This window comes from Plecotus auritus (assembly GCF_963455305.1).
Source record: "Plecotus auritus genome assembly, chromosome: 8".
Taxonomy (NCBI): Eukaryota; Metazoa; Chordata; class Mammalia; order Chiroptera; family Vespertilionidae; genus Plecotus; species Plecotus auritus.
Window position 1 is genome coordinate 62,803,401 of NC_137782.1, and position 27,198 is coordinate 62,830,598.

At 42.7% G+C, this 27,198-nt stretch overlaps 2 protein-coding genes across 4 annotated transcripts in view; one reads left to right on the top strand and one right to left on the bottom strand.

Annotated features, from left to right (window-relative positions):
- The window catches only part of CBFA2T2 (CBFA2/RUNX1 partner transcriptional co-repressor 2), a 183,968-nt gene that overhangs the window by 34,275 nt on the left and 122,495 nt on the right, over positions 1–27,198 (bottom strand). For 2 of the 3 annotated variants that reach the window (XM_080685872.1, XM_080685873.1), the window contains exons 3-4: positions 23,129–23,370; positions 1,070–1,159 (exon numbers count right to left, since the gene is read on the bottom strand). In XM_080685872.1, the coding sequence (XP_080541998.1) occupies positions 1,070–1,159; positions 23,129–23,370 (332 nt within the window). The remainder of the gene's footprint in view (positions 1–1,069; positions 1,160–23,128; positions 23,371–27,198) is intronic. The other variant, XM_080685874.1, reaches the window with a different exon arrangement.
- Positions 13,760–15,082, top strand: LOC308256169 (lamina-associated polypeptide 2, isoforms beta/gamma-like; the record flags this gene model as incomplete). Its single annotated transcript, XM_080684235.1, is given in 3 exon segments — positions 13,760–14,736; positions 14,738–14,988; positions 14,991–15,082. Coding segments are annotated over 3 exon segments (1,320 nt in total).

The following is a 27,198-nucleotide window of genomic DNA, read 5'->3' on the forward strand; positions in this document are numbered from 1 at the left end:
TATTAATGGAATATTTGATGAAACATGATAGGGTCTATAGTAACAGAGTTTTATCAATGTTAATTTTTAAATTTGATAATTATATTAAAGTGATTCAATATATCATGCCTGTAGCTTATTCTCAAATATTTCTGAGGAAAAAAATCTAAAGACAAAGAGAATAATAATCCAGATAATAAAATATTAACATCTGGGGAATCTGAGTGAAGGAAGGGTACAGAAAAAATTTTCTTGTATCATTTTGTAACTTTTCTGTGAGCATGAAATTATTTCAAAATAAAGATTTTTTAAAAGGGCATATTACATATAAATCTCAAAAGCTATGTTTCAGGGAACAGTAATTCCAGAGAATTGAGCTATACAAAACTGGGGATACAGTGCTTTCCCACATGCTCTCCTGTCCTTAGGGCAGTGATTTTCAACTGGTGTGTTGCAGGAATTTTTAAAACATGCAGTACCTGACTATTTAGTCAGGGGCACTGATCTCTTGTCCCTTTGATTGTCAAATAAAAAAAATGACAACAGCCAACACAACAATAGCTGTCTGGTGTGAATGAACCAAAATTAGACCTATTTTCTTGGTTAAATCATCAAAAATTATATTTTTGGTGTGCTGCAGAATTTTAGTAATTAGTTTGTGTGCCATAAAATGAAAATTACTGCCTTAGGGTTAAGAGTCTGAGTTGCAAAGGCCTCTCTTTTGTCTGATAGCCTCCTCACAGATAACACATTTCTTCACACTCTGGCCACAACCCAAAGATTTAGTGTCTAGTTACTTCTGCTAAGACCCCAGCCTCCATACCACACCTATACCTCCGGGACATTCACAGGAGCTCCAGTGTGTTATTAGCAGAATCTGCACACGGACCACAACTCAAGGCTTTTGTAATTCTCATCAAGTATAAGACTCACCTGCAGACTGCACTCACATTTTTCTAGCAGCCCACAATAAAGATATGAAAAATGTGCAAGCTGCCCAAATTTAGATCACAGAACAGGGATCAGTAGCAGATCTTGAGGAAATGTTAAGATAAATAATTACATTCAGTAATTATCTCATAAAAATTACCTTGAGGAATGGAATCACAAAAGGACGAAGAGGAAAGTTTGTAGCTTCTTGTAGCTTGCAATGGAATTCTTCAATTGTTACTGTTGAGTTCTGAAAAGAGAAATAAATAACCTTGTTCAACCTCTAAAAGTAGACACTGTCCTCATATAAATCCTTTTTAAATCACAAAGTATAATTTCAAGAGTACTATTGTGATCTCAGATCCTTCTCAAAAGTTAACCAAATTATTTCCTTTATAAAAGTAGTTCAGCCACCTTGACTGTCCTTTCTTTACTACCCCAAATCTATATTCCCCTCTAAGATCAGCAGCCTGGGTTGCAGAATAGGGCACTGTCTTTCTCACTGTCTGTGAAGACAGGCACTCAGGTCCTTTGTACTGCAGGGTTCATGGCAACACCTCAGGTACAGAAACCAAATTTACAATGTTTCCAGTTGAACAGATTCTGATCAGTCTAGGATGTCAACTTAAAAGACTCAACCCAGTGCCTCATTCCTTCAGAAGTTGTTTTCTTCATAGGTTCTGCCTATCTCTTAGCATCAGTTCCCCAAGTCTTCTAAATTCAAAGTTAAAAAAAACAAATACGTGCCTTCTGCATTGAAGGGTTGTTTTCAAATCAGAGCACCTCCAAACAGGCAGACTATCATTGGTAGATTAGTATTCCCAGGAAAGTTATTACGGTAGCATTTCCTCTGTATTTTTCAAAAAATCTGATTTAAAACTAGTATGCTCAGCTCCTCTGCTAAAGGAAATTCCTATATAATAAAGAGGTAATATGCAAATTGACCATCACTCCAACACACAAGATGGCCGCCCCCATGTGGACACAAGATGGCTGGCAGGGGAGGACAGTTGTGGGGGGGGGGGGGAATCCAGGCCTGCAGGGTAGGGCAGTTGAAGGAGACCAGCCATGCAAGGGAGGGCAGTTGGGGGAAACCAGGCCTGCAGGGGAGGGCAGTTGGGAGTGACCAGGCCTGTAGGGGAGGGCAGTTGGGGGCAACCAGGCCTACAGGGGAGAGCAGTTGGGAGGGACAAGGCCTGCAAGAGAGGATAGTTAGGGGCGAGCAGGCCGGCAAGGGAGGGCAGTTAGGGGAGACCAGGCTGGCAAGGGAGGGAAGTCAGGGGTGACCAGGCCAGCAGGGAAGTTGGGGGCGATCAGGCCAGCAGGGGAGGGCAGTTAGGGGTGACCGGGCCAGCAGGAGAGGATAGTTAGGGGCGAGCAGGCTGGCAGGGAGGGCAGTTAGGGGCAATCGGGCCGGCAAGGGAGGGCAGTTAGGGGAGACCAGGCTGGCAAGGGAGGGAAGTCAGGGGTGACCAGGCCAGCAGGGAAGTTGGGGGCGATCAGGCTGGCAGGGGAGGGCAGTTAGGGGCTACCAGGCTGGCAAGGGAGGGCAGTTAGGGGTGACCGGGCCAGCAGGGGAGGGCAGTTGGGGGTGACCAGGCCTGCTGGGGAGGACAGTTAGGCGTTGATCAGGCTGGCAGGGGAGTGGTTAGGGGGTGATCAGGCTGGCAGGCAGAAGTGGTTAGGGGCAATCAGGCAGGCAGGCAGGCGAGTGTTGGGAGCCAGCAGTCCTGGATTGTGAGAGAGATGTCGGAGGCAGTCAAACATCCCTTGAGGGGTCCCAGATTGGAGAGTGTGCAGGCTGGGCTGAGGGACACAAACCCCCCATGTACGAATTTTGTGCACCGGGCCTCTAGTATACAAATAAAACTATTTTCTTTGAAGTTCACAAAATACGTTTATATCAACTCCCCAAAACACAATATAATAACAAAACAAGTTAAAAACAAACAAACAAATAAGAACTTGGCATGGGGGAGAAACCAAGATGGCGGCATAGGTAAACACCTAAACTGCTGCCTCGCACAACAATTTCAAAACTACAACTAAAAGACAGAACGGACACCATCCAGAACCGCAGGAAAGCTGACTGAGTGAAAATTCTACAACTAGAAGGAAGGAGAAAAGCTCACAGAGAATTGGAGGTACGGCAAAGGGTCTTTGTGCGCGCAGAGAGGAAGGGCGGCGGAGTGCCTGGCTGGCTTTCTCTGGCGGAAGGGGGAAGGGAGCCCCCGACCGCATTGAACCCCAGTTCTGACTGCACTGAACACCTATTCCGGGCGAGCTCCTGGGGACCCACGCTCTTGTGGGGGGAGTCTGGACTCTCGGGTGGAGACTCGGGAGCCGGGGAAGGCGGAAGACTGAAAGTCCACTCGCGCCAGTGCGCACAAAGGCTGCGGGAGGCTGCCACAGGCTTTCCCTAGCGGAAGGGAGTGAGAGGCTCCTGACGGCACAAAACCCCAGTTCTGACTGAAGTGACCCCAGTTCTGACTGCAGTGAACCCCAGTTCCAGGCGAGCCCCCGGGGACCCACGCTCTTGTGGGGGGAGTCTGGACTCTCGGGCGGAGACTCGGGAGCCGGGGAAGGCGGAAGACTGAAAGTCCGCTCGCGCCAGTGCGCACAAAGGCTGCGGGAGGCTGCCACAGGCTTTCCCTAGCGGAAGGGAGTGAGAGGCTCCTGACGGCACAAAACCCCAGTTCTGACTGAAGTGAGCCCCAGTTCTGACTGCAGTGAACCCCAGTTCCAGGCGAGCCCCCGGGGACCCACGCTCTTGTGGGGGGAGTCTGGACTCTCGGGCGGAGACTCGGGAGCCGGGGAAGGCGGAGGACTGAAAGTCCGCTCGCGCCAGTGCGCACAAAGGCTGCGGGAGGCTGCCACAGGCTTTCCCTAGCGGAAGGGAGTGAGAGGCTCCTGACGGCACCGAACACCAGTTCTGACTGAAGTGAGCCCCAGTTCTGACTGCAGTGAACCCCAGTTCCAGGCGAGCCCCCGGAGACCCACGCTCTTGTGGGGGGAGTCTGGACTCTAGGGCTGAGAATCGGGAGCCGGGAAGGCAGAGGACTGAAGGCACACACGTGCTAGCAAGGGCAAGGCTGATGGGAAGCCAAGACTGAGACTCCACCCCATCCAAGCTGAGCACAGAGGCTATTGCAATTTGGCAAGTCTAATCCTATAAGGCTGTCTCCAGCACCGGACTTCTCCCAGCATAGACACAGCTGATCCTTACAGCCAACTGGCCTGGAGGTCAATTCTTCCCAGTGATACCAACAACAATCAAGACTTAATTACAACAAGGCTGTACACACAGTCCACAAAGGGGTGCACCAAGAGTGTCCACCTCAGGTTAACTGGGGAGGCAGACCCACTGGGCCAAATTGGAAACCTAGCACACAAATCTACCAACTCAGGGAAGCAGTGAAAATGCGGTGTCTAAGAATCAGATCACAAACGAAAGAAATGGAGGAAAACAAACGACTGGATATAGAATTCAAAACCACGGTTATAAGGCTTTTTAAGAATATCCTAGAAAAGGCCGATAAATATAACGAGACCCTCGAAGAGATGAAAAAGGACCAACTAGAAATTAAACATACACTGACTGAAATAAAAAATATTATACAGAGACCCAAAAACAGACAAGAGGAACACAAAAATCAAGTCAAAGAATTGAAATACAAAGAAGCAAAAAACACTCAACCGAAAAAGCAAAAAGCAAAAAAAAAAAATCCAAAAAGTTGAAGATAATGTAAGAAGACTCTGGGACAACTTCAAGCGTACCAACATCAGAATTATGGGGGTGCCAGAAGAAGAGAGAGAGCAAAATACTGAAAACCTATTTGAAGAAATAATGACCGAAAACTTCCCCCACCTGGTGAAAGAAATAGACTTACAAGTCCAGGAAGCCCACAGAACCCCAAACAAAAGGAATCCAAAGAGGACCACACCAAGACACATCATAATTAAAATGCCAAGAGCAAAAGACAAAGAGAGAATATTAAAAGCAGCAAGAGAAAAACAGTTAGTTACCTACAGGGGAGCACCCATACGACTGTCAGCTGACTTTTCAACGGAAACTATGCAGGCCAGACGGGAGTGGCAAGAAATTTTCAATGTGATGAATAGCAAGAACCTACAACCAAGATTACTCTACCCAGCAAAGCTATCATTCAGAATTGAAGGGCAGATAAAGAGTTTCACAGACAAGAAAAAGCTAAAGGAGTTCATCACCACCAAACCAGTATTATATGAAATGCTGAAAGGTATTCTTAAAGAAGAGGAAGAAGAAAAAAGTAAAGATAAAAATTATGAACAACAAATACATATCTATCAACAAGTGAACCTAAAAATCAAGTGAATTAAAAACCTGAGGAACAGAATAATCTGGTGAATACAATAGAATCAGGGGCATAGAAAGGGAGTGGACTGATAATTCTCAGGGGGAAAGGGGTATGGGGGGGTTCATAAAGAGACTGGACAAAAATCATACACCTATGGATGAGGACAGTGGGGGGTAGGTAAGGGCAGAAGATGGGGTGGGAAATGGCTGGAGGGGAACTATGGGGGAAAAAAGGAGAAATAATTGTAATAATCTGAATAAAGATTTATTTAAAAAAAAAATAAATAAGAACTTGGCATTAATCTGAATTCTTGCTCCCCTGAAAGAACAATTACCACTTCTGGGACTTACAAAATCATCAAGTGTTCAAAAATGTAACATGTACCATACAAATTATTCATCAGCATCATATTGCTTAATAAGAAATGGAAAACATATGGGTCCACCAATAAGAAACTGAATTAAAAGTTATAATATAATCATACCTCACAGAATACTTAAAGGAGGGGGGGGCAGGACAAATTTGTATGAATTAATGAGGAAAGTGTCTGTAATTTACTGTTAAGTGAAAAAACTCAGAAACAGAATAGTATGTTTCCCAAAATCCATTTATGGAAAGCACGCACACACACACACACACACACACATACACACACACACACACACACACACACACACAGTATTTTAACTATCTGGAAGGACAATTACAACAGCAGTTATTCTGAATGTGAAATTATGTTGGATTTTCCAAATATATCATATCAATATTCAATAAAAATAAAATTAATTCCCTTAAGAGAAAAAGAGTATATCAAATTTAAGCATCTGATATAATAAAGAATATGCAAATTAACACTCACGCCATCACAAGATGGCTGTTCCCACAGCGGAGGCGGGGTTCCTGTAATGAGCGATCAGCAGGAACCTGAGGCTGTGTGGCGCCAGGCCACGGTGGGGACCTGACGCTGCACCCCCCCCCCCCACCACCCAGCGGGGTTTGACTGGGGACCTGAGGCCGCGTCGCCTGCCCAGTGGGGCTTGACAGGGGACCTCAAGGCATGCCCACCGCCCTGGCACCTGGCCGGGGAACCTCAGGCCACGCCACCTGCCTGGTGGGGTGACCTCAGGTCGTGCCCTTTGCCCCGGGTCAGGGGACCTGAGGCTGCGCCCCCCGCCCAGTTGGGCTTGATGGGGGACCTGAGGCTGCGCCCCCCACCCAGAGCCAGGCCAGGGGACCTGAGGCCGCGCCCCCCACCTGTTGGGGCTTGATGGGATTGGGGTTGGCTGGGTCTGGGTCTCACGCGATTTTGAGACACACGTGGGTGAGCGGGGACTTGACTCTGGGTCCCGCAGTATGCCCCAGACTCTGACAGGAGGAAGATTTTCATATACATTTTACTAATTTTCTTTCATCTCTGACACTTCTATTATAGAGAAAGGGCAATGAGCAATATTAAAATATTTCCTCTAATTAATTCCCTTTTAATGTGCACGAATTTCGTGCACTGGGCCACTAGTGTTAAATAAAAATATTTGAACAGTTTACTTCGTTTCCTACTAAAGATTTTTTAAAAACTTCTAGTAGTTGTTTTAAGTACATGACATTTGCATAATGCAATCAAAGGTACTAGTAATGAGGAATGAAAAGAGAATGATAGTCTTTCCCTACTACAGTGAATGTAATCAGGCTTCAAAAAGTAAAAATAAGTAGAGTAAATCTATGGAAAAGACTGTATGAATGACTGTAAGTTTTCTTGTGGATGGACAAAGAAGGAACTGTATGGTACAGAGAAACAGACTTAGGCCAGTGAAATGAACTCAGGGCTATTAGTACTGTAGATGCAAGGCAATCCTCTGAGAGGGATAAGCCACTGTTCTTTTATACTTCCTTCTCATTCAATTATCCTATACTAGAGGCCCTTTGCATGAAATTTGTGCAAGGGGCTCAGCCCCCACTGCCGCGGATACCTCGGCCCCCCGCTGCTATGGTGGTTGCCTCTGCTTCAGACCCCGCCTGCAACGGCGGCCGCCTCTGCCTCGGCTCCTGCAGCTTCATCCAGAAGGATGTCTGGAGTAATTAGCATATTACACTTTTATTATTATACTATATAATAAAGAGGTAATATGCAAATTGACCATCACTCCCTCATAAGATGGCTGCCTACGACCAGGCCGGCAGGGCGGTTAGTGAGGGACGACCAAACGACTGAACAAGCAGGCTGCGTGGGGTGACCAGGCCAGCAGGGGGGGCTGTGAGGGGTGATCAGGCTGGCAGGAGGGACAGTTGGGGGTGACCAGGCTGGTGGTGGTGGGCAGTTAGGAGCGACCAGGTCAGCAGTGAGGGGGCAGTTGAGGGCAACCAGGCTGGCAAGGGGCACAGTTAGGGGCGACCAGGCTGGTGAGGGGGGCAGTTAGGGGAGACCGGGCTGGCACACAGAAGCAGTGAGGGGCGATGAGGCCGGCGGGGGGTGGGGGGCAGTTAGGGGCGACCAGGCAGGCAGGTGAGCGATTAGGAGCCAGGAGTCCCGGATTGGAGAGGGTGCAGGCTGGGCTGAGGGGACCACCTCCCGCCCATGCACAGATTTCATGCACCGGACCTCTAGTAGATAATAAAAGGCTAATACGCAAATGGTGGAACGACCAGTCACTATGACGCATGCTGAACACCAGGGGGCAGACCTCAACATAGGAGCTGCCCCTTGGTGGTCAGTGCACTCCAACAGGGGGAGCGCTGCTCAGGCAGAAGCCGGGGTCATGGCTGGCGAGTGCAGCGGTGGTTGCTGGAGCCTCTCCCGCCTCTGTGGTAGCACTAAGGCAGTTGGACATCCCCCGAGGGCTCCTGGACTGCAAGAGGGCACAGGCCAGGCTGAGGGACCCCCCCCCCAAGTGCACGAATTTCATGCACTGGGCCTCCAGTTTAATAAAAGCATAGTGTTTTCCCTCTAACCCATAGTCTTGTGCAGCAATTTTCAACCTTTTGTATCTCATGGCACACATAAACTAATTCTGCAGCACACCAAAAAAATATATTATTTGCCAATCTGACAAAAAAAAAGTATAATATTGATTCATTCATACTGAACAGCTATTGTTGTCTTGGCTGTTGTCATTTTTTTATTTGACAATCTAAAGGGACAAGAGGTCAGTGTCCCTGACCAAATAGTCAGGTATTGCATGTTTTAAAAATTCTTGTGGCACAATTGAAAATTGCTGGTCTAGTGGAAAAACATGTAAGTAAGCTATTCATTACAGTATGACTGAAGTACACAATGACACTGCTGGTACATAGAGAAGGAAGGATTACAGACATGTCATCTGAAGAAGTGAAGCTGCAACCTTGGGAAAATGCTTGTAACAAAGAGAATGTAAAAAGGCACAATGTTAGGGGATCTGGTCTATGGATTGCAAGGGCAACACCTATAGTAGTCATAGAAGACAATGGGTATAGATAGGTGACCAGACAAAATTTTTTATTCTTTTAAAATGGAGATGATAATAATCACAGGAAATTATGAAAATAGGATAGGTAGGTTTCTATGCATTCTGCATCCAGGGTACCCCAATGGTTATATTTTATATAGCTAAAGTGCAATATTAAAACTCAGGAACTAACATTGATAAAATGTGTGTATAATTACAGGCCATTTTATTGTATTCATGTAAATCACCACTGCAATCAGAATACAAAAGTGTACAAACCTTATCTAACTTGATCCTCTTGGGTTTATAATATAATTGTCCTAAATATTTCCCTCATATGTTCTGACAACCATATTAGACAATGCTATAATTTTTGCTTTAATCACAATACATAATTTAGAAAACTCCAGAGGAGAAGGAAAGTCTATTGCATTCCCTTATATCTGTATTCTTTCCATTTCCATTTTCTTTCATTCATCATGATGTTTCAAGATTCCATCTCTTATAGCAGGGGTGGTGAGGTGTCAGGCTGATCTAAGGGCCCCATCTCCTCCACTGGGACTGTTTGATGGGTATTTACCCAGCTGGACACTTGGTGTAGGGACCAAGTGAAGTGGATACAGGGTCCCTCTTGTACCAAATGGTGAGTTTTAAAAAATTTATCTGATATAATTTTTTATTTTTACTTTTTTGATGTGGACGTGTTAATGTAGTGGGTAAGACAGCAGGCTTTGATGTTAGAGCTCTGTGTTCAAATCCTGGCTGGACCCCTGGCTAGCAGTGTGGTTCTGAGGAAGACAGTCACCTGAGTCTTTAAGATGGAATGAACTCTTCTTTGGGGTCCCTGCCTGTAGAGTGTGTGAGGATTGGCTGGCAGAGGCAGAGCAGTGACTCTTAATGTGCGGCCTGTCTCTGGTTAGATTGTAAACTAGACAGCAGGGACCAAGATCAAATTCTTCATGGTCACCCTGGAACAAAGCAGAAACTCAATGTTGGAATCAGAAACATCTTACCTGTCCCATTTCTGGGAAGGTTCACCTTAAAACCATTCTTCCAACCCAGTGTCCAGCTAAAGAGCTCCAGTCAAGGGCACGTACCTGGGTTACAGGCTCAATACCTGGCCCCATTCTAACCACTGAACCAGGAAATGGGCTCTCATCAGACAATGAATCTGCCAGTGACCCTTTGGTGTGCAGGCTGAAGCTCTAACCACTGAAACATAAGGGCCAGGTCTATTGCTTCTATTTTTTTATGGAGACTTCTTTTTTCCCCCCATTTGTGTTGGTAATTGCTAATTGAAGCATTTTTATGATGGCTGTTTTAAAATCCTTGCCATATAATTCCAACATCTGTGTCAGCTTAGTTGTTGTCCATTGGTTATCTTTTTTCATTTCAGTATGGATGGTCCTGGTAATTGAACATGTGATTTTCTATTGTATCTTGGAGGTTACTAGCTTCTTCAGACCACAGTCTAGGATATATGATGAAAATGTAAAACCTAGGAAACTCACTGCTGTGTACTTCCTTGGGTCCCAAGGTCATCAGTCATTGTCCTTCACTCCGTCTTTCAGTCTCATTTTTGTTCTGTACATAAAAGTCTAAGATTTTTTGCTGTCAGGAGGAATAGGAAGTATACCTTTCTGTTGTGCCTCTGAATCAGACTTGATATTTAATAACTACATAATATTCCATTAATCTGATATATTGTAACTTAGGCTTTTATAAAACACTAGAGGCCCGGTGCACGAAATTTGTGCACAGGTGGGGGTGTCCCTCAGTCCAGCCTGCACTCTCTCCACTCTGGGACCTATTGAGGGATGTCTGACTGCCAAATTGGGCAATCGGACATCCCTCTCACAATCCAGGACTGCTGGCTCCCAACTGCTCGCCTGCCTAGCTGCCTGACTGCCCCTAACCGCTTCTGCCCTTCAGCCTGATCACCCCCTAACCACTCCCTTGCCAGCCTGATCGACGCCTAACTGCTCCCCTGTTGGCCCAATTGCCCCTAACTGCCCTCCCCTGCTGGCCTGGTTACCCTTAACTATCCTCCCCTGCAGGCCTGGTCCCCGCAACTGCCCTCCCCTGCAGGCCTGGTTACCCCCAACTGCCCTACCCTGTGGGCTTATGTCTCCCCCAACTATCCTTCCCTGCAGACCTGGTCCCGCCCAACTGCCCTCCCCTGCTGGCCTGGTCACCCCTAACTGTCCTCCTCTGCAGGCCTGGTCCCCCCCCCCCAACTGCCCTCCCCTGCAGGCCTGGTCCCCCCAACTGCCCTCCCCTGCAGCCCTGGGTTCCCCCCAACTGCCCTCCCCTGCAGCCCTGGGTTCCCCCCAACTGCCCTCCCCTGCAGGCCTGGTCCCCCCCCCCCAACTGCTCTCCCCTGCTGGCCTGGTCCCCCCAACTGCCCTCCCCTGCAGCCCCGGGTTCCCCCCAACTGCCATCCCCTGCTGGCCTGGTCTCCCCCAACTGCCCTACTCTGCCAGCCTGGTCACCCCCAATTGCCCTCCTCTGCCGACCCAGTCACCCCTAACTGCCTTCCCCTGCTGGCCTGATAGCCCACAACTGCCCTCCCCTGCTGGCCATCTTGTAGCGGCCATCTTGTGTCCACATGGGGGAAGCCATCTTTGACCACATGGGGGCAGCCATATTGTGTGTTGGAGTGATGGTCAATTTGCATATTACTCTTTTATTAGATAGGATTTAGCTGGTTTCAATTTTTAGTCATCATAAATAATGTTGAACAGATTATCTTAGTACAGATTATTGTTTTGTTAGGATGAATTTCAAGGAGAGAAACTGGTCAAAGGAACTGCCTAGCTTAAAATATCTGGAACATTGCCAACCTCCAGAATGTGTATTCTCCAAGTAGGTGGAATATAGAACATTTCCCTTTACCTCGCAGTGAAAAATGTCCATACATGCTCCTTGGTATAGTTAGGGACTACCACCATTTTACCTTACACACCAGAAACATAAGTGAACTAAACTTCAGATACTTAATTGCATGGCCTTTTCTGACTTAGCTAATGAAGTCTCCACCACATGGAACAACTGTTCCATTTACATATGTCTGCTAAAATTTTTACTCTTCTTTTCTTCAATAAAAGACTTATAAGGCTTTCTTAAATAGAGAAACATAATCTAAAGATGTCCATTTTCCTCCAAATTAGAATACATTTTTGACAAGCTGGTAGCAAAACTAAAAGAAAAAGAACTAAGTGGTAATTTCAAATGCAACACACATAAGGTAACTATTTAATCTATAAATAATGGCAGTTTTATTTATCTTACTCCAATCCTTATATCTTATTTGCTAGGCTAGAATGTTCAGGATTACTGAATAGAGGAAACATCCTTATCTGGTTCCTAATATCAGAAGGAAAGCTTTCAAAATTTCACCATAAAACATGAAACTTGCTTATAGGTGTTTTGTATATATATATAACAGTCATCAGATTAAAGAAGTTCCTGCTACAACTGATTTGCTGAGTGTTTTTTAAAATAACAAATGGGTATTACAAACCTTTTTTCCTGCACCTTCCCCAAATATATAGTTTTAATACTAACTACTATAGACTGAATGTTTGTGAGCCTTCAAAATTCATATGGTTAAAACCTAATACCCAATGTGCTGGTATTTGGAGATGGGACCTTTGGGAGGTCATTAGTGCCCTTATAAAAGAGAATCCCTAAAAACTCTCTTGTCCCTTTGTAAAAGGACACAGTGAGAAGACAGCCATCTATGAACCAGGAAATGGGCTCTCACCAGACACTGAATCTGTCAGAACCTTGATCGTGGACTTACCTGGCTCCAGAAGTGTGAGAGATAAGTGTTGTTTCTAAATCACTCAGTGTACAGAATTCTATTATAACAGACTTAGACACTGAGCTTAATGAAAATACCAGTATGTTAGAGTATAAATTGGTATAACATTTGAGAAAAATATTTGGCCTTATATACTAAATTTGTATATATGCATTCCCTACGAAATTCTAATTCCATTGTCTGGTGCAATGCTCACAGCAACATTATTTGTAATAGCCCCTATACAGAAAAGCATTAACATAGCAGATCCAAAATGAATAACCTTAGAAAAGCCTGCAAGATTGAGCCATTGGCTGCTATCTACAAACTTGGCTGATAAACAGTTTCCTACAATGATATAAATAAAATTTTTCCTAACCAAAAAGGTAGAAGCACTTCAAGTGTCTTGCAACAGATAAATGAATAAACAAATTGTGGTATATACACACAATAGAATATTATTTAACCTTTTATAAAAAGGTAGAAAATTCTGACACATGCTACAACATAGATGAACCTTGAGGACATTATGCAAAGTGAAATAAGCCAGCCATAAAAAGACAAATACTGTATGATTCCACTTATATGAGGTACCCAGATTAGCCAAGTAGAATGGTGATTGACAGGAGCTGGGGGTAGGAAGGAATGGGGAATTATTGTTTAATGGCATGGAGTTTCAGTGTTGCAAGATAAAAGAGGTAGACAGTATTGATAGTTATACAACAATGAATATATTTATACCATTGAATTACATACTTTAAGGTAGTAAATTTTATGTGTATTTTACCACATCCTAATAATATCAGCTTTTTTTAAAAATGAGAAATAAGTGGACATACAAAAGGCCAAGAGACATATGAAAACATACTCAAAGTCACTAATCATCTGAGAGATGCAAATCAAAACAATGAGGTACCATCTCACACCTGTCAGAATGGCTATCAACAAATCAACGAACGACAAGTGCTGGCAAGGATGCGGAGAAAAAGGAACCCTCGTGCACTGCTGATGGGAATGCAGACTGTTGTAGCCACTGTGGAGAACAGTATAGAGTTTCCTCAAAAAATTAAAAATGGAGTTGGTGCAGACGCCTGGCTGGGCCGCACTTGGTCCGCAGTTCTGCTCCGGGGGTTTTTGTGTCCGCCTTTTGCTTTGCTCTCTGGGAGCGTTTTTGTTTTTTGTTTTCTCCACGCGCTGCTCCCCAGCGGAAGCCGTGAGGCTCAGAGGCGGCAGCCCTCACCCCAGGCGAGGAGCGAGCGCGCCTGCGGGGAAGGGGGTTCGCCACCGAGATGCCGGAGTTCCTGGAAGACCCCTCGGTCCTGGCGAAGGAGAAGTTGAAGAGTGAGATGGTGGCCAACAATGTGACGTTCTCGGCGGGGGAGCAGCGCAAAGACGTGTACGTGCAGCTCTACCTGCAGCACCTCACGGCACGCAACCAGCCGTCGCTCGCCAACAGCAAAGGGCTCCCGGACTTCTCCGGCGACAGGGAGCCGGAGCCCACCCCGGTCCTCGCCCCCTCGGGCCGCAGCCGCGCCGCCGTCGCCACAAAGAAAACTGATAAACCCAGACTAGAAGATAAAGATGATTTAGATGTAACCGAACTCACTAATGAAGATCTTCTGGATCAGCTTGTGAAATATGGGGTGAATCCTGGCCCTATTGTGGGAACAACCAGGAAGCTATATGAGAAAAAGCTGTTGAAATTGAGGGAACAAGGAACAGACTCAAGATCTTCTCCTTTGCCAACAATTTCTTCTTCGGCAGAAAATACAAGACAGAATGGAAGTAATGATTCTGACAGATACAGTGACAATGAAGAAGACTCTAAAATAGAGCTCAAGCTTGAGAAGAGAGAACCACTAAAGGGCAGAGCAAAGACTCCAGTAATACTCAAGCAAAGAAGAGTTGAGCACAATCAGAGCTATTCTCAAGCTGGAATAACTGAGACTGAATGGACAAGTGGATCTTCAAAAGGCGGACCTCCGCAGGCATTAACTAGGGAATCCACAAGAGGGTGGAGAAGAGCTCCGAGGAAAAGGGTGGATACTTCAGAACATTTTCGTATAGATGGTGCAATAATTTCAGAGAGTACTCCCATAGCTGAAACTATAATGGCTTCAAGCAAGGAAACCTTAGTTGCCAATAGGGTGACTGGAAATTTCAAGCATGCAGCTCCTATTCTGCCAATCACTGAATTCTCAGACATACCCAGAAGAACACCAAAGAAACCATTGACAAGAGCTGAAGTGGGAGAAAAAACAGAGGAAAGAAAGGGATATTCTTAAGGAAATGTTTCCCTTTGAAGCATCTACACCAACAGGAATTAGTGCTAGTTGTCGCAGACCAATCAAAGGGGCTGAAGGGCGGCCATTAGAATTCAGTGATTTCAGGATGGAGGAATCTTTTTCATCAAAATATATTCCTAAGTATGTTCCTTTGGCAGATGTCAAGCCAGAAAAGACAAAAAAGGGACACTCCATTCCCATGTGGATAAAAATTTTGTGGTTTGTTGTTGTGGCCATTTTTTGTTTTTGGTCTATCAAGCTATGGAAACCAACCAAGTAAATCCATTCTCTGGTTTTTATCTTAGCAACTCTAAAAGTCTCAACTGAATGATATCTCTTTGGCACACTCATCTTGGTCTCCTATTTTTATTAACTGTATAAAAAAAACATTTGTGTACACTTCTTGACACAAGAGCTAAATATAATGTGATGTCACCTCAATAAATATAGTATTCCATTGAAAAGTAAGCGATATATAAATGGACTTCATTTAAATGTTTTGGACTTTGGACTAGTAGGAGATCACTTCGTGCCATACAAACAATCTTTTTTACCTCTGGAACTTTTTTGTAGACTTTATTTTTTTTAATGTGGGAATCTAATTTCATTTTTGAGAAAAATATATATTGTTTCTGTGTTTAAAGAAGGGCAAAATGTATAATGTGAAGCTACACATTTAAATACTTTGAATTCTTACAGAAAAGATTTAAGAATTCTCTGCTGAATAACTTTAGAGATATGTGAAACATGAAATTTGGTAAGAGAAAAAGTAACTTGGAGTTGTACTTTTTGTAACAGCAACAAAGTTTAATGGTGTTTATGGGGAAAAGTATAGCAATAATCTCTTCTGTAACTTTTATTACTAGTAATGCTATTAGTGTAGCCCTGTTGTACTCACTTTTTTTTTTTTTAAATATTTTATTGCTTTTTTACAGAGAGGAAGGGAGAGGGATAGAGAGTTAGAAACATCGATGAGAGAGAAACATCGATCAGCTGCCTCCTGCACACCTCCTACTGGGGATGTGCCCGCAACCAAGGTACATGCCCTTGACCGGAATCGAACCTGGGACCTTTCAGTCCGCAGGCCGACGCTCTATCCACCGAGCCAAACCGGTCAGGGCTGTACTCACTTTTTAAAAAATTTCTAGTATCATGAATGTCCTACTTCAGTAAGACCCATTTAAATACAGTTGAATTTTTTAAAAATATATTTTATTGAGCCGAAACCGGTTTGGCTCAGTGGATAGAGCGTCGGCCTGCGGAATGAAGGGTCCCGGGTTCGATTCCGGTCAGGGGCATGTACCTTGGCTGCGGGCGCATCCCCAGTGGGGGGTGTGCAGGAGGCAGCTGATCGATGCTTCTCTCTCATCGATGTTTCTGGCTCTCTATCCCTCTCCCTTCCTCTCTGTAAAATATCAATAAAATATATTAAAAAATATATATATTTTTTATATAAATAAAATATCAATAAAATATATTAAAATATATATATATATATTTTATTGATATTTTTACAGAGAGGAAGGGAGAGGGATAGAGAGCCAGAAACATCGATGAGAGAGAAGCATCGATCAGCTGCCTCCTGCATACCCCCCACTGGGGATGCGCCCGCAGCCAAGGTACATGCCCCTGACCGGAATCGAACCCGGACCCTTCAGTCCGCAGGCCGACGCTCTATCCACTGAGCCAAACCGGTTTCGGCAATACAGTTGAATTTTAGCAGTAATCTTTTAGTGCTAAAGATTCTTAAATGTATATGTTTTAGAAAACTTAACTGGCTATCCATGTTTTTAAAAGCTGTTTAGCTAGCTAGAAGGCTATAATTGGGAACCTGTATTTTTTATTTACAGCTAAAAATATTGTCAATCCAGTTTGCTACCAAATATTTTTTAGATAAATAAGTGTGTGTCTATTTATAAGTTGGAAACTTTACACACTGGTCTTTGTTTCCATTTGAATTCCTTATTGCATTGTCTTCTGTTACTAAAAACAAATTTTGCCTAGTTTTTTTTTTTCCCTGTTTCCCAATAATTTGATTTTAAAGTGCAGAAATTACATAAACTTTTCTTGGATACACAGTAGTTACAATACATGAATTTGTGAACTCTGAATATGAGGTGGGCATTATGATTTTTGTGTACTCTTGAAGTGGTTAACTTTATCTTTGTGGTTGATGTATTTTTTTTAGCTAAAACTTACCTCATGTATAACTTGGTTAATTGAAATTTCAACAGAATCAAGTAAAACAAAAATTTTAAACTTACTCATTTGAGTTACTAATTTTACAGTCTTTGACCATAAGCACACTAAAAATGTAAGTTATTTTTAAATGCCATCTGAAATAAAAAGATACTTTTGCAAAAGGGAAAATGCTGAAGGTGTATATTTAGACCAGCAAACAATTTTTATTTGAATTATCCCTTTTCCTGATATTTAGCTTTTAGATATTTTGTAGACATTTTTCACTTGGCAGTTTATCAGAAACGTTTATAGGCCTGAGGGAGTGAGAAACATACAGGTCAGAAATGCTTGCCTCTTTGAGTAAAAGTGTTCCTTTGAGATGAGCCACACAGGGGGCACGTTTTACTCAACTTTTCTGTGTAAGGTAACAGCAGTCCACTTTCACTTTCTTTGTTTTTAAACTTTGTTTCCCATTTTGTTTTCAATCTTTTGTTTATAATTAGAAATTGTGAGGAGCTGCATTTACTGTTTAAAAATGTGGGATGATAAATCAGACTTAATATGTATGTAAGGTCAATTTTCTAATAGGAAAGGTGTGGTCCAAAATAGCAAAAGTAGGACCAGGTAAAAGTCTTTTTTTTTTTTTAAATAAATCTTTATTCAGATTACTACAATTATTTCTCCTTTTTCCCCCCCTAGCTCCCCTCCACCCATTTCCCACCCCACCTTCTGCCCTTACCTCCCCCCCCCCCACTGTCCTCATCCATAGGTGTATGATTTTTGTCCAGTCTCTTCATGAACCCCCCATACCCCGTTCCCCCTGAGAATTATCAGTCCACTCCCTTTCTATGCCCCTGATTCTATTATATTCACCAGATTATTCTGTTCCTCAGGTTTTTAATCCACTTGATTTTTAGGTTCGCTTGTTGATAGATATGTATTTGTTGTTCATAATTTTTCTCTTTACTTTTTTCTTCTTCCTCTTCTTTAAGAATACCTTTCAGCATTTCATATAATACTGGTTTGGTGGTGATGAACTCCTTCAGCTTTTTCTTATCTGTGAAGCTCTTTATCTGCCCTTCAATTCTGAATGATAGCTTTGCTGGGTAGAGTAATCTTGGTTGTAGGTTCTTGCTATTCATCACATTGAAAATTTCTTGCCACTCCCGTCTGGCCTGCATAGTTTCTGTTGAGAAGTCAGCTGACAGTCGTATGGGTGCTCCCTTGTAGGTAATTAACTGTTTTTCTCTTGCTGCTTTTAATATTCTCTCTTTGTCTTTTGCCCTTGGCATTTTAATTATGATGTGTCTTGGTGTGGTCCTCTTTGGATTCCTTATGTTTGGGGTTCTGTGCGCTTCCTGGACTTGTAAGTCTATTTCTTTCACCAGGTGGGGGAAGTTTTCGGTCATTATTTCTTCAAATAGGTTTTCAGTATCTTGCTCTCTCTCTTCTTCTGGCACCCCCATAATTCTGATGTTGGTACGCTTGAAGTTGTCCCAGAGTCTTCTTACATTATCTTCAACTTTTTGGATTTTTTTTTTTGCTTTTTGCTTTTTCGGTTGAGTGTTTTTTGCTTCTTTGTATTTCAATTCTTTGACTTGATTTTTGTGTTCCTCTTGTCTGTTTTTAGGTCTCTGTATATTTTTTATTTCAGTCCGTGTATGTTTAATTTCTAGTTGGTCCTTTTTCATATCTTCGAGGGTCTCGTTATATTTATCGGCCTTTTCTAGGATATTCTTAAAAAGCCTTATAACCGTAATTTTGAATTCTATATCCAGTCGTTTGTTTTCCTCCATTTCTTTCGTTTGTGATCTGATTCTTTGACGCCGCATTTTCACTGCTTCCCTGAGTTGGTAAGGTAGATATTTGTGCTAGGTTTCCAATATGGCCCAGTGGGTCTGCCTCCCCACTTAACCTGAGGTGGACACTCTTGGTGCACCCCTTTGTGGACTGTGTGTACAGCCTTGTTGTAATTAAGTCTTTATTGTTGTTGGTATCACTGGGAAGAATTGACCTCCAGGCCAGTTGGCTGTAAGGATCAGCTGCGTCTATGCTGGGAGAAGTTCGGTGCTGGAGACAGCCTTATAGGATTAGACTTGCCAAATTGCAATAGCCTCTGTGCTCAGCTTGGATGGGGTGGAGTATCAGTCTTGGCTTCCCGTCAGCCTTGCCCTTGCGCACACGTGTGTGCTTTCAGTCCTCCGCCTTCCCCAGCTCGAGTCTCCGCCTGAGAGTCCAGACTCCCCCGACAAGAGCGTGGGTCCCCAGGGGCTCGCCTGGAACTGGGGTTCACTGCAGTCAGAACTGGGGCTCAGTGCAGTCACGAGCCTCTGACTCCCTTCCACTAGGGAAAGCCTGTGGCAACCTCCGCAGCCTTTGTGCGCACTGGCACGAGCACGCCTTCAGACTTCTGCCTTTCCCAGCTCGAGTCTCCGCCCGAGAGTCCAGACTCCCCCCGTAAGAGCGTGGGTCCCCAGGGGCTCGCCCAGAACTGGGGTTCAGTGCAGTCAGAACTGGGGTTCAGTGCAGTCAGGGGCTTCCTTCCCCCTTCCGCCAGAGAAAGCCAGCCAGGCTCTCAGCTGCCCTTCCTCTCTGCGCGCACAAAGACCCTTTGCCGTACCTCCAATTCTCTGTGAGCTTTTCTCTTTCCTTCTAGTTGTAGAATTTTCACTCAGCCAGCTTTCCTGTGGTTCTGGATGGTGTCCGTTCTGTCTTTTAGTGGTAGTTTTGAAATTGTTGTGCGAGGCAGCAGTTTAGGTGTTTACCTATGCCGCCATCTTGGTTTACCAAAAGTCTTTTTTTTTTCAATGTGTACTTGGTCTTTTGTGTGTCTGTTTTACTCCACTAGAATTAATGTGTTCTTGATGTAAATGCAAAGCATTTCTTCCCGATTAAACTGTAGATGTAGACTTTACAATATAATTCAACAATAAAAAAATAGTTAACCTCTAAATAAATAAATAAATAAATAAATAAATAAATAAATAAATAAATAAATAAAATAAAATAATAAAAATGGAACTCCCATTTGACCCAGTAATCCCACTTCTAGGAATTTATCCCAAGAAATCAGAAACACCAATCAGAAAGGATATATGCATCCCTATGTTCATAGCAGCACAATTTATAATAGCTAAGATTTGGAAATAGCCTAAGTGCCCATCAGCAGATGAGTGGATTAAAAAACTGTGGTACATCTACACAATGGAATAATACGCTGCTATAAAAAAGGAACTCTTACCATTTGCAACAGCATGGATGGACCTGGAGAGCATTATGCTAAGTGAAATAAGCCAGTCGGAGAAAGATTAAGTATCACATGATCTCACTCATTTGTAGAATATAATCAACAACATAAACTGCTGAACAAAAATAGATCCAAAGACAGAAAAGTATCGAACAGACTGTCAAACCTCAGAGGGAAGGCAGGGGAGAGTGGGGTAAGAGATCAACCAAAGGACTTGTATGCATGCATATAAGCATAACCAATGGACACAGATACTAGGAGGCTGGAGGGTGGGAGTGGCTGGGAGACGTTAATGGGGGGAAAAGGAGACATATGTAATACTTTAAATAATAAAGAATTTTTTTTAAAAAAGGGAAATAAAAAGTTAACCAAAGCATGGCCATTTAAGAGATGATTACTATTTATACTTTCAGAGCTAGAAAAAGATGCATGTTTTGGGGTTTCTTTTGGGGGCAGCAAATGAGGTTTGTTATTTTTTCTTTTACTATTGATATAATCTTTAAGCATAGACTCTACTTAAAGTAATTGGTTGCTGGAACTGTCATAATATTCTGATGTCTGCTTTACTTCCAATTTTGTTCAAACTCTTTTTGACATTTAAGGCCAACTTTATTAGTCTAGATCCAGTAAAATTTCTTCCATAGTACTGTAACATTTGACCAATAACACTTTTATTTTTTTCAAAACAAAAAACTTTCCCTAGTTGGTGAGGGTGGTTCACTGTGCCTGGACTATGTTTGCAATCAAGTTGGATTATGCTGAACAATGGTCTCCTTCTGGGAGTCTGGAATTTGCTAAGTGCTAGGCAAAGAGTGCCTATGTGTCCAGACCACAGTAAAAACCTTGGGCACCGAGTCTCTAATACATGTCCCTGGGCAGAAACATGGCATACATGTTGCTGAATTTTCATTGCTAGGTAAGAGTGAGTTCTGTATGACCAATCACAGGAAGCCTGAACATGGATTCCTGCAGATTCCAACTGTGTCTTTCTCCCTTATGATCCAGCTGGGTATCCTTATTATGCCTCTGTAATACTCTGAGTGGCCAGATTAATATGATCTCTGAACGCATAATAATCTGGCCACTCAGTGTATGTCCTATATAATAAGAGGCTAATATGCAAATTGTCCCCTCGACCAGGAGTTCGACCAGCAGGCAGGCCGGCCAACCGCCCATGTCCCCTCCCCCTGGCCAGACCCCACACATGCACAAATTCATGCACGGGGCCTCTAATATATTCACACACACACACACACTGAGTGGCCAGATTATTATGTGTTCAGAGATCATAATAATCTGGCCACTCAGTGTAAATCTTAGTTATAAGCATGACTCTGTGCTAGGTCCTGGGAATTCTTCCAGTGAACTTCCATACATGGGGTATAAAAAGTATAAATTGTGGCATACTACTACAATAAAACACACAGCAATGAAAATAAACAACCTACAGCTATATTAAACAACAACGATTGAATCTCAAATGATTAATCATTTACTGCTTTTTGCATTGCATGAAAGTTGTTTTTACCCATACTTGACCAAGAATCATTTAAGGTAGCAGTTCTTAAACTTCATATTCTCAGAATCCCTCTAATTTATTTGGGTTCCATCGATCAATTATCAACCCTCTTAGAAAGTAAGACAGAATTTGAAAAATGTTATTAATCCATTTAAAATAGCTATATTTTCCCAAAAAAATATAGTGAGAAGAATGGCACAATTGTTACAGTTTTGCAAATCTCTTTCATATCTAGCTTAATAAAAGACAGCTGCGTTCTTCAAGATGCTTCTGCATTTAATCTGTTGCAACATCCTGTATCAAACAACCTCTAGAAAATTCCATCATACACTCACGAGAGAATAAGAGTGAAAAGGCAAGTAACATCTTAGTATGATTATGAAAATAATTTTTACCTCTTGGGCTTTCTAACAGTCTGAGAGAATCCCAGGGGTCCCTGATTACACTCTGAAAAGTGCAACATGAAAGTTTAATACTGTGATTCATCTTTACCACATATAGAGCTAACATGCAGGAGCATGGGGTGCTTTTACTGAAAATAAATCTTGAAGAATTTGATTTACAAACTTTGGGAACTGGCAGAACTTCCCTTACCTACACTGAGAGTCAAACCCTACTCAGCTATCACTGTCAGAAAATCACTCCCTTTTACCATGGTTTCACCACACTCAGTATTGAAAGAAAAATTCTGTGTACCTTAAAAACTCCAAAGAAACTGTATTTTCATGAGGAGCTGTAGAACACTTCTTTAATATTATTTTATACTACTTGTTTAAATCATGAAACTTATAATTTTACAAATTATTCTTCTGAAAATTAAGCTCGATATTTTTCCTTTATCTCTGGCTTGGAAACAATGCACCAGGCACTGAATATATTAAGTAACAAAGCCTGTTGTTAATTTGGTTGAACCTCAGTGGCTGTTGAAACTCAGTTTTAAGGCATAGTCAAAGTTTCTTAATGGAATTAAATCAACAGCATAAGAAACTATTAGGTAAACATTATAGATTTGTTCTCTGATAAACTTTTTTTAAAAATATGTTTTTATTGATTTCAGAGAGAGGAAGAGAGAGATAGAAACATCAATGAGAACCATTGATTGGCTGCTTCCTGCACACCCTCTAATGGGGATAGAGCCCACAACCCATGCATGTGCCTTGACAGGGAATTGAACTGTGACCTCCTGGTTCATTGGTTAATGCTCAACCACTGAGCCACACCGGCCGGACTTGAAAAACATTTTTATACACGATTTAAATCCACAAATCAACAATTTTACACAATTTATATTAATAACTAATCTAGTTTGTAGATTTTGCCACATTGCTACAGGATTGGGAGTGAGCAGAAATATGTACAACTTCTCTGCTGGCTTCAGTTTTGAGCCATATACGCAGGCAACTGTTGACAGTGATGCTGTACTTACCACCAGTGCTAGAACAAGTGTCCGAACCTTCTCCCCAATCTCAGGTGAGATGTCATTGCCAAACTGTTGCAGAGTGGTGAGAAAGCGTTTTAACTTGCTGAGCTGCCGAGCACCACAGGTGGCTGGCAATTGTTGATTTGTTAGTGCAGATGACGTGGAAGAGGCAGGACCATTGCTGAATCTTTGTGGTGGTGATGGGGCACCATTCAGGGTAGGAGGAGAATGGTTGGTGCCATTGCTTACTAAAAGAAAGCCAAATGAAAGACTCAATGCAAAACACAAGAATCTTTGATATGTTCTTCTTGTTTGCATTCTTCTTCATTTATTCACTTCAATTTTGTAAAGCATGTGTTAAGAGTACACAAGACACTATTTCTACCCAACAAGATTGAGACATACTGTCAGGTAAAAAAATGATAACAGAGTAACATAAAAGGTGTTAAAACAGAAGAGTAGAGTGCTACTAGAGCAAAGAGAAGGACATCTAACTCTACTGGTGCCATGGACAAGCACAGGTAGTTTTAAGACTTCCTGCAATAGTTACTGGATGAGATAAGTTTGGGAGAATATATTTCCAATGAATGGACACTGGTGTTCATCTTTTATGTCACATCTCCTCAATCTTAGGGTCCCAAAGAAGCTAAGGCAGTCTATTAGAATATAGCATGTGAACAAGACACACCAGAAAACAGTCATTACTGTGAAAAATGTTTTCCCTAGGCTATAGGTTTAATGACTTATTCCTGTAGTAAGGTGTGTATCTCTTTGGCTATTCAGAATATTGATGCCCATCAGAGTCAGTTTTTCTCTGCCTTGACAGTGTTAGATTAACACTTCCAAATACTCATTCAATAAAATATTTTTCTAGACACCACACAGGACACTCCCATTCTACATTCCGGCTTAAATTAGAATACATGTGATTAGTTCCAGTTTTTCTATTTTCCCATTATTCTTAGTCATATTTTGCTAGTTTTAATTTGGTACACAATCCTAGAGCTAAATTCTTACCAGCATTGAGTAAAAATCTCCTTTTTCATTAAAGAGTGAAAAATTTAAAATTACCTAGTGTCTAAGAGTCAATAGATTTTCATTTACTCATACCCAATCTAAGAATATAAAACTGTGTCTAAAAACATAACAATTTAAGTCAAGACATAAGCCAAACTTAAAGAACATAATCATTTAACCTTTACCTAACTTAGAAAACTGTCATTTACTTATATTTTGCCTACTGCCAACTTGTTAATCATGAAAAAACTCCCACTTCCCTTCTTCCTCCAAGCCAGTCATAGTTGTTTGACCAACACTATTGCTACTTCTTGAGTGACCTTTACTCAAATTTGATCTGTAAACTCTTCTTCATCCTATATGGCTTAAATGACACCTGTATTAAGGATTCCTTGAGACTCTGCCTTAAGGTAGATTTAGTAATTCTTCTCTGTTACACATGTTTCCATTATGTTATTTACCAAATTATACTGATTTGCATTGCCTTAATACATAGCACACTTTTAAAAAATATTTTTATTGATTTCACAGAGGAAAGGAGAGAGAGAGAGATAGAAACATCAATGATGAGAGAGAATCATTGATTGGATGCCTCCTACATGCCCCCTACTGGGGATAGAGCCCACAACTTAGGCATGTGCCCTGACCAGGAATCAAACCCTGACATCTTGGTTCGTAGGTCAACACTCAACCACTGAGCTACACCAGCTGGGCTATTGTATACTTCTTGATTAATATTCTTACATGTTCATGTATACTAAAATTAGCTAAGTTTTTTAAGCTGTGTATACTGTATATACTTTAGCTTTGTTCATTAGCTAGTAATATTACGTATTCAGGAAAATACTGCTGAATATGACTCACTACTTAAAAGACTAACAGTCTAAGGAAAAAAGGGTGCTTATTCTTCTAAGTCTTTCATTAAAAAGATCACTAGAGCTATTGGAAAGAAAGCTCAACACTCAGCCTCAGCAATCCTGAAAATTTGTTGCAATGGTCTGCCATTTCTGTGTTCACAGAAAGGTCAACTGCCACTGGAGAGCTGCCCTCTTTTGAAGCAGCCCATTAGGATAATACATTATTGTGCTTTTAGCCACTCTGATGCCCAGACAAGCTTTTTCATGGCCTCTTTAGTGAAAACATATGATTACATATTCTGAAATAAAACACGACAACCCCAAGTAGTCAAATATGGAGGTAAAAAGGACCAAATTCATGTATATATATATCCACATCTGTATCTTGAAATCTGAATGATAGCTTGGGATCTGTTTCATTTCAAGACAGTACTTATATCTAAGGTGTATAACTTTGAGACAGAAAACGTAATTTAAGAGAAAAAAAAGATATCATAATTAATTTCTTTCACTCTGGCTCAGACTGCTGCAGTTACCACTCACTCAATTTCAAATGTTTGAGAAAATAAAAATTAAAGCTACTATTGAGGAGAAACCAAGATGGCGGCATAGGTAAACACCTAAACTGCTGCCTCGCACAACAATTTCAAAACTACAACCAAAAGACAGAACGGACACCATCCAGAACCACAGGAAAGCTGGCTGAGTGAAAATTCTACAACTAGAAGGAAAGAGAAAAGCTCACAGAGAATTGGAGGTACGGCAAAGGGTCTTTGTGCGCGCAGAGAGGAAGGGCGGCTGAGAGCCTGGCTGACTTTCTCTGGCGGAAGGGGGAAGGAAGCCCCCGACCGGACTGAACCCCGGCTCTGACTGCACTGAACCCCAGTTCCGGGCGAGCCCCTGGGGACCCACGCTCTTACGGGGGGAGTCTGGACTCTCGGGCGGAGACTCGGGAGCTGGGGAAGGCAGAAGTCTGAAGGCGCGCTCGTGCCAGTGCACACAAAGGCTGTGGAGGTTGCCACAGGCTTTCCCTAGTGGAAGGGAGTCGGAGGCTCCTGACGCACTGGGCCCCAGTTCTGTCAGCACTGAACCCTGGTTCCAGGCGAGCCCCTGGGGACCCATGCTCTTGTGGGGGGAGTCTGGACTCTCGGGCGGAGACTCGGGAGCCGGGGAAGGAAGAGGTCTGCGCGTGCGCGCAAGGGCAAGGCTGCCGGGAAGCCAAGACTGTCTGCTCCACCCTGAGACTCCACCCCATCCAAGCCGAGCACAGAGGCTATTGCAATCTGGCAAGTCTAATCCTATAAGGCTGTCTCCAGCACCGAACTTCTCCCAGCATAGACGCAGCTGATCCTTACAGCCAACTGGCCTGGAGGTCAATTCCTCCCAGTAATACCAACAACAATCAAGACTTAACTACAACAAGGCTGTACACACAGTCCACAAAGGGGAGCACCAAGAGTGTTCACCTCAGGTTAACTGGGGAGGCCGACCCACTGGGCCATATAGGAAACCTAGCACACAAATCTACCCTACCAACTCAGGGAAGCAATGAAAATGCGGCGTCAAAGAAACAGATCACAAACGAAAGAAATGGAGGAAAACAAACGACTGGATATAGAATTCAAAACCACGGTTATAAGGCTTTTTAAGAATATCCTAGAAAAGGCCGATAAATATAACGAGACCCTCGAAGATATGAAAAAGGACCAACTAGAAATTAAACATACACTGACTGAAATAAAAAATATCATACAGAGACCCAAAAACAGACTAGAATCAAGTCAAAGAATTGAAATACAAAGAAGCAAAAAACACTCAACCGAAAAAGCAAAAAGCAAAAAAAAAAAATCCAGAAGTTGAAGATAATGTAAGAAGACTCTGGGACAACTTCAAGTGTACCAACATCAGAATTATAAGGATGCCAGAAGAAGACAGAGAGCAAGATACTGAAAACCTATTTGAAGAAATAATGACTGAAAACTTCCCCCACCTGGTGAAAGAAATAGACTTACAAGTCCAGGAAGCACACAGAACCCCAAACAAAAGGAATCCAAAGAGGACCACACCAAGACACATCATAATTAAAATGCCAAGGGCAAAAGACAAAGAGAGAATATTAAAAGCAGCAAGAGAAAAACAGTTAGTTACCTACAAGGGAGCACCCATACGACTGGCAGCTGATTTCTCAACAGAAACTATGCA